Here is an 8,892-nt window from a genome sequence, read left to right as displayed (position 1 = left end):
TTTATTCTACATCGTGAGGGATACTTCTCAGCATATCGCGACTATCCGGATAATATGAATTCACTGCTTAGAATACCAAGAACCTCTTCAGTGAATAGTTACCGTACAATAAACTCCTTCTACCCTACAATGTACCGATTAAATATAAGGCATGGATCTCGTGTCAAGCCTATCTAATTTAATCACTTGCTTACCAATTACTATGCTTAGTTCTATGCAAATTAGAAACTCCTTTCTAATTTCATTCACTCTGGCCAGAGATTCCTGAACTAGCATAAGTGGATCAGCCTTGAACATTCGCTTCCTTTACTGGAAGGGGTAGATCCTTTATTGATCATACACTATTTTCGTGTACAAATTCCTATACCCAGTAGAGCCCTAATAATTGTCCCTGGAGACTAAGAACTAAACCAAAGCATAGTTCAGTGTACACAAGATGACTATGATGACCTCAAGTCTAAGGATACTTGTACAACTATCACTATGTGAACAACTGCTGACACGTGAGTGAACTCCATCAGTTGTTCAGCTGTGCGAGTCATGTTCAGTGAACTTATTCTATAATAAGCACCTACATACTAGCTATAGTGTCACCACACAAATGTCTATGAGAACAGACATCCTTCATAATGAAGCAAGCATAGTATGTACCGATCTTTGCGGATTATTAATTACCAGTTAGTAATCCTATGACCACGAACTATTTAAGTTTAGAGTTATCATCTTTTAGGTCTCATTATTATGATCTCATCATAATCCATAAAAGTTTTACTCTAAACTACGGTATATCTTATTTAAACGCTTAAATAGATAGAGCTCGTAATAAAAACAAAACAAGTCTTTTATTAATATCAATGAAATCAAAACAGATTACATAAAAGTTGTTCCTAAATCCTAATACATGATTGAACTTAGGACATATTCCTTTCAAACACCTCAATGGTGTCTCAACCAATGATCAAACATATTATGCACGATACCTAAGACGACTGCATCTCTTAAGAATAACTATCAAACATAATATGACTATATATATAGCTATCACAAAACTTAGCCCACAAAACTTACCTAATTCCATATAATTATGACCCAATTCTATTTTGATAATAATTGTCTACACATACAATTATTACACAATCCAATTATGTCTTGTATCACCAAACCCTACCAATCACATTGGGTCAAAACCCAACATCTTTCATGGGACAACAAAAAATAACATATGTGAATGTTTCTAAATTGGTAAATAAGAGTCGTAAAATTTATTGATTATGATGCTTAAATTGTTATTAAATCTGATTATATATTGAAATAAACTTCATAAAAACATGTAGTGCGTCTTACTTCACTATTTTTGAGTGAACTTAATTTTATTACTATTTTACTCTCTTGATGCAATTTTAATAGATTTTCATAAAAATTAATTTAAATTATGCGTAATAACCTTTTGGCTCTTAAAATTTGGATCGTTATACCCATCAGCCCCAAATATATGAAGTCATATTTTTTGACCCCTATAGTATCTGTCTTCGTACCTTTTAACCCTTTTCGGAAATAAAATGACATATCGATGAATATCGAAGTGTACATTTGTCTTTTACTAAAATTGTTCACTGATGATTGAGTTTATATAATTTTCGAACCCAAAACATTGTAAGACTTTAGTTTCTTCAAAATTAAATATCATAAACTCAATTAGTGGCGATTTTAGTGGCGATTACACTGGCGATTAACAGGTTTCAGGCTTGGATTATGTGGATCATTCAATGGCGTATAACAACGACAGCTCTGTTGGTATTTCTCTTATCCTTAATTTATGTTTTACCCGATAAATATTGTATAATTTGATCGATTGGTTGAATGTCATGCCTAAAACTATGTGTATATGTGTGCCTGTTAATGTTTAATCCTTTATTGTTTTTACTCATTTGTTCTTGACCTTTTATTTGTGTGTATTAAACTTAATGACTAAAGAATGTAGTCGAATGTATATATTTGTGTGTTAAATGTATTTACGTCCATTTATTTTCTATTGAAGGCGATGATGTTATAAGTATTTATTATATGGAGAGAAGTTAAAGTGGATTCCCAAAATTGAACATATGGGGGGGAAGTCATTGTGTATCATTTCCGAGACCTTGATGAAATTACTTTGGAAAATCTTAGAGGACGGACTAAAGCATTGGGTTATGGGTGGACAAAACTGCAAGACCTTCATTAAAGAAAAAAAGGACATATGAAATGTAACTTTTTAACTTTAATATAGTTATGCATTTTTTCAGTTTTAATTGATGCTAAAATAATTTATGTTTGTGTGGCATTGATGTTATTTATCTTTTGCTTAGAATTATGTAATGGGATATAATGATAGATTAAGAACTTAATAATGAAATCACTTTCTTTTGCAATTGTTATAATTTCATTATAAATTTTTATTACAATGTTCAAAAATTTAGACTACATAGTCATACATCAAAAGTTACAATACTATTGCAAAGGTTTTATTTAGATAGTTCACATCCCCTGCTCTTGGATTCCACTTCATTGTTCATCAGTACAAACAACAAGATGACTGCAATGATGACCACATACACTAAAACATGGCTTCTCTTCTTCACCTTCATTTCAGAAATATCCTCTAATTTCACCAAATCATCATCTAACTTCTCTATTTTTCTCAACAGTTTGGAAATTATGGTTCTTGACCTTGGGCACATAAGGGGATTGAACCATAGATGGAAGTTACATGAATTCCTCTTATCATCCTGCAAAATAATGATAAAAAAAACTTAAATAACCTTTAAACAAATATAGTTTCATATCATGTAGAAACTTGCTTACCACGAATCGAAACAACCCTAGAAACCACCTTCCCGAATTCACATATATCCATGATGTTTTTAGCACTGCTGTGGTTCCACACCAACAATTAGGATTCATCTTCAAGCCTCATTCTACAAAATATACACCGATACATACATCTATGTCTAATTATATAACCACAGGGGCTATAGGGTTTGGTGGGAGACTTTCCTCTATTGTTTAGGGAATAATTTTAGTAAAAGACGAATTTACCCTCTAATATTCACCGATATGTCGTTTTATTGCCGAAAAGAGTTAAAAGGTACGAAGACAGATATTACATGGGTCAAAATATATGACTTCATACATTTGGGGTTTATGGATATAACAGCCTATAATTTAAGAGACAAAAAGTCATTAAGCCTTTAAAATAATGTACAAGAATCATCATTACTTTAAAGAATACTCTCATTATATGTCGAACTTCTAAATAATCTTGAAAAATTATAAACATAAAAAGTAACAATTACAATATGAACATAATTTGTACGATAAAAAATATTACTAAATAATGTTCGTAAAAACCGAAACCCTTTCATAACATACAGACATTTTAGTTATAATATTCATTTATTCCGACACATTACAATGAAATAAAAGGTGTATATTATATTTATTATCGATTTAATCGGCAGATAAAATGATATATTTTTATTAATACTATTTAAACTTATACATGCTTCGTGTTGTTTATCAATATTTTTAGTTATTAAAATATTAAAAATAAAATGGTATTATTCAAAAACAATTTGATAACTATTTTAAGATTTTATATAAAATTAATTTAAAATAATTTACATGAATAATTAGTTGGAAGAATACTCTAGTTGTATATCAAACATTTTAATTATCGTGAAAATAATAATAAATACATAAAGTAGTTATCATCATATGAATGTAATCTTTTCATGCAAAAATTATAAATTTTAACTCTGAGTAAATAAAATTTTAAAAGTTGAACCCCCTCTAATATATATATTAAATATTAGTTTAAGAATATATTTGATTAAAATATTAATTTATTGAGTTTAAATATAATTAAATGAATAATGTATGAAGTTTTGTTATTTTAATCAATCGAGAAAAGTTTGAGGTTGGCTAAATTTAATAGAATTGGTCAAATGTCATTTGTTGTATACACGTTATCAATGTAAACTAAAAAGCTTATATATTTTAATAACTTATAGCGGTTCCTTCACAATTATGATATGATAAAGTATTAATCGAAAGTTAAGATAGTCTAATCCATTAATCTTGAAAAGGTAATAGAAAATGATACGATATAAATCATTTTGCGTTGTCAATTTACCTACATAATTGTTTAACTAATAATTAATATTTTATATTGAAATATATCAAAATGATAAATGTAATGCTAAACAAAGGTTTACCTAACTTTTATATAAATAAAATAAAGTTTTAAGGTAATATATAATTTATTAGGACTAATTAATAATCATAACTATGCTATTAAATGATAGATAATTATTTAAATCAAAAATTCAGAAAACTGATAAACGAAGAAAAATGGTTTAAGATGTTTTGGAGTATATCCAATCATTTGATTATATATATATATATATATATATATATATATATATATTTGATGTTATATATATTGGGGATAAAAATAATCCTGACTGCGTAATAAATACGCGCATTAATTATGCATGGTTTGGTCCAAAGACGAAACCCCGTTATTAAGGCCAACAATTAATATGTCATTAATTGGGCTCAAAAGGCTCGCAAACCAAAGTATCAGCCCAAGTTTTAATTGAGAAAACAAGTTCAAAGCATAATCAAACTCTCAAAAGAGTAGTCCTCAAGCCACAGAGTCCTATAAGAAAGCAAATTTCTACATTCTAGAACTCCAAAGTTTATTCTAAATCTGAGACTTGCCCACGAAGTCTCATAACTCAAATCCAATTCAAGGTATCCCATGCCTATATAAGGGCTCACCCCACAAATTAGAACTACATTTTTTGACTTGATCCTTAGCATACAACAAGGTACGTAGGTATTTTGTAAAGGCAGGTCGAATCACGAAACAAGAGAACAGTCAAATAGAGTCTTGGAGCTCACGGACCCTAGTATTAAATACACACTAATTTCTTATCCATAATATTTGGCGCCGTCTGTGGGAAGAGAACAACAACCATGATGAACACACGGAGCAGAAATAATGTCCTTGAAGGAACACCGGTTGGGACTACACAGAGAATTTCATTCGTCATTGAGATTCCCCCTCACTCAACTTATTCCTAAGGGATAACCACCCCACCTTTAGGGGCGAATCCTCAAAACTCGAATCTGAATGCTCCTTCGGAACTCAATCCGTGGGCTTCGATATGTCAACCATAGTGCATCATTTTCCCATAAATCCCGCATATGGATGCCAATCTACTCGGAGGTTAGAGGGAGTAGGCCACCTCTACCACCTCGATCCCGGCCTTGGGACGACTCTAATTATCTTAGAGGTCTGCAATCAATCAATAATTAAAGAAATGTATCTGTACCCTATACGACTGAGGAGAGAGGAGAATCAACTGATAAAGACACCCATCACATGAGGAGAATAAGGGATAAATAGCCCATTGGAGGTAGGCGCCTTGAGCACGATGGAGATAGACAACCCGAATTTTAGGAAATTCAAGGAGTGGCATCCTAGACTTTTAAAGAAAGGATACGTGCTCATGAGGTAGAAATCCTAAAGATAAGGAGGGATATAAAGAGAAGTCAGCCTAGACAGCCAACGAGGGCCAATCGAGCTAGGGGAACTAGGGGAACTGTTCATGTCATCGATTTGGAGGAAACTCTGAGAAGAAAAACAATGAATGTCTCTCGGGGAAACCCGTTTGAGTTGCTCCCCCTTGGAGACCCGGAAGATCCATCCCCTCCTTTCATGGCAGAAATCATGAATACCCATATTACAAGGAAGTTCAAGATGCCGACTATAAAGGCCTATGATGAAACGGAGGATCCCGCTAATCACGCCAGGACCTTCTCTAATTCACTGTTGTTGTAGCCCATGAATGATGCGATTAAATGTCGAGATTTCTCTCAAACCTTATCAGTCATGGCCCAAAGGTGGTACAGCCGTTTTCCACCAAACTCGATCGGATCTTTCAGAGATTTAAGTCAAGCTTTCATTAAACAGTTCATCAGCGGGAAGGTGCATGAAAAAAGCTCTTCTTCACTGATGAGTATAGTGCAAGGGGCAAAGGAGTCTCTTAGGGACTACTTGAATCGATTTAAAAAGGAGGCTTTAGAATTCCCAGATCTTGATGACAAGGTAGCTATGATAGCATTGCAACAAGGAACTAAGGATGAGTGCTTTAAGATGTCTTTGGCCAATCGGCCACTAGAAAATATGCTACAACTCCAAAGTAGAGCAGGAAAATATATCCAAGTTGAAGAAAGTATGAAAAAGATGATGGTAAACAATGAGCCCGGTGGTGGCAAGAAGAGGAAAATATATCAAGAGTATGATGTGAAGGACAAGTATCCACGGGTTAACAAAGAACCTGACTTAGCCCCGAAGAAGGGAGGGCCACGATAAAAGTTCGTTGAGTGTGCTAGTTTGAATGCTCCTGAGAGTCAAATCTTGATGGAAATTGAAAGGGATAGAAACATTCCCTGGCCAAAGCTTTTAAAGGCCGATCCTGCCAAATTGGATAAGAGAAAGTATTATCGGTTTCACAAAGATGCTGGCCATGATACCGATGAGTGCCAGACGTTGAAGGACGATATTGAGTTCCTCATTCGAAAAGGAAGCTTGATTAAGTACACCGGAGATGGTGAGAGAAGAGAAAAGAATAATAATAAAAGAAAAAAAATTTGATGACAAAAGGAGGGATCAAGATGATCAAGGAAGGAATCCCCAACCTAGAGGCCCGGTGATTAATATGATCTTTGGAGGACCAAATGCGTCCGGTCCTTCTATAAATTCAAGAAAATCTTATGCTCGAAAGGTTATGCACATAGTAGAAGAAGCCCCGAAGAGGCCCAAGACTGGCGTCGATGGCATTTGATGATTTTGATTTGGAAGGGGTTAAGTTTCCCCATGATGATCCCCTAGTTATAACACCCATATAGGAAACAACCCTATAAAAAGAGTCATTATAGATAATGGGGCATCGATGGATATTTTACACTATGATACCTTTATAAAGATGGGATACAATAATTCTCAATTAACCCCGACCGATATGCCCATATATGGTTTCGCTGCAGTTGAATGCCCCATGGAAGGGATAATTAAGTTTCCTTTCACTGTTGGATAGAAGCCAAGTCAAGCAACACAGATGTTGAACTTTGTAGTCGTAAGGGCTGAGTCATCGTATAATGCGATGATGGTAAGGACAGGTATACATGCCTTGAAGGAAGTCCTCTCATCTTACCATTCCGTGATCAACTTTTCAACCAGAGACAGAATAGAAGAAGAAAGAGGAGACCAGAAGATGGCCAGAAGCTGTTATATAGCCTCATTAAGGGTAGATGGAGCCTGGGGTAGATCTTTCCCATTGAAGATCTGGATATTCGTGAGAATGATGAGAAACGAGAAAAACCAAAAAAAGACTTGATCCTGATCCCTTTGGCTCCCGAGGATCCTGAGAAAGTAACTTTCGTTAGAGCATTGTTGGAGGAGCCCCTTAGAGGGAAGTTGATAAGGTTCTTGCAAGAGAATAATGATATGTTTTCCTGGTCGGCAGTAGATATGCACGGTATAGACCCAGAATTGATCACCCTAAAGCTGAACGTGGATCCAAATTGAAAGACTGTAAAGCAAAAGAAAAGGAGTTTTGCCCCTGAAAGGCAGGAAGCTATCAAGAAAGAAGTTGAGAAGCTCTTAGAGGTTTGTTTCGTTGAATAGATACAGTTTCCAGAATGGTTAGCGAATCATGTAATTGCAAAGAAGGCTAATGGAAAGTGGAGAATGTGTGTTGATTTCACTGATATGAATGATGCATGACCGAAGGATTGTTTCCCTCTCTCAAGGGTAGACACTCTGATAGACTCTATCACGGGGAATGAGATGCAGAGATTCATGGATGAATTTAGCGGATACAATCAGATCAAGATATATAAGGATGACATCCCCAAGGTATCATTTATCACTGATTTTGGTGTTTTTTGTTACCTCGTTATGGCATTTGGTCTCAAGAATACAAGATCCACATACCAAAGATTGGTGAATAGTATTTTTAAGGACCTCATTGGGAATACCATGGAGGTTTATATAGATGACATATTAGTCAAGAGTCTCGCGAAGACAGACCATATAACCCACTTGAGAGAAGCTTTTCATGTCTTAAGATATCACAAAATGATATTGAATCCTGCCAAGTGTCCTTTCGGAATAGGTTCCGGAAAAAATTTAGGATTGATGGTTTTTAAGAGGGGAATTGAGGCTAATACAGATAAGATAAAGTCCATCTTAGACATGGAACCTCCACGTTCCGTAAAGGATGTATAGAAACTTACCGGAAGGGTTGCAGCTTTGGGACGTTTTATCTCTAAGTCCGGGAACAAGTGCTTACCATTCTTCAAAAATTTAGAGAAAGTAAAAGACTTTGCATTGACTGATGAAAGTCAGATGACATTCTAAGAGTTGAATTAATACATGGTTCAAGCCCCTCTATTGGCTAAAACAGTCTTGGATGAAACTCTGTACTTATATTTGGCTGATTCTGAAAATGCTATGAGCGCCGTGTTGGTGAAGGAGGAGCTTAAAGTCCAGAAACCCATATATTATGTCAACAAAATTCTACATGGAGCTGAGTTGAACTATTCAACTATAAAAAGTTTGTTTTAGCCTTGGTTATGGCCTCAAGGAAGTTGTGTCTTACTTCCAAGCTCATAAGATTGAGGTACTAACAAACCAGCCTTTGAGAAATATCATTCAAAGTCCTAAAGCCAGTGGAAGGATGATAAAATGAGCCAAAGAGCTGGGAGGGAATTTAATATTAAGTATAAACCCCAAACGGCGATCAAAGCCCAGGCCTTGGCTGACTTCGTGGTTGAATGTAC

General features: G+C 34.7%; 1 protein-coding gene across 1 annotated transcript; it reads left to right on the top strand.

Moving 5' to 3' along the window:
* The first annotated feature begins 5,938 nt into the window (after nt 1–5,938).
* Nucleotides 5,939–6,421, top strand: LOC141691366 (uncharacterized). The gene has a single exon (XM_074496091.1). It carries the CDS (start codon nt 5,939–5,941, stop codon nt 6,419–6,421), a length of 483 nt encoding a protein of 160 aa, XP_074352192.1.
* The last annotated feature ends 2,471 nt before the right edge of the window (nt 6,422–8,892 follow it).

This window comes from Apium graveolens, chromosome 10, assembly GCF_009905375.1.
Source record: "Apium graveolens cultivar Ventura chromosome 10, ASM990537v1, whole genome shotgun sequence".
NCBI classification, from domain to species: Eukaryota; Viridiplantae; Streptophyta; class Magnoliopsida; order Apiales; family Apiaceae; genus Apium; species Apium graveolens.
The sequence above is the reverse complement of the archived record's forward strand: the minus strand, read 5'-3'. Positions and strand labels throughout refer to the sequence as shown.

What these genes read in the sequence shown, in the direction of transcription:
- LOC141691366 (XM_074496091.1), top strand. Translation starts at nt 5,939, where the DNA reads ATGGCCCAAAGGTGGTACAGCCGTTTTCCACCAAACTCGATCGGATCT.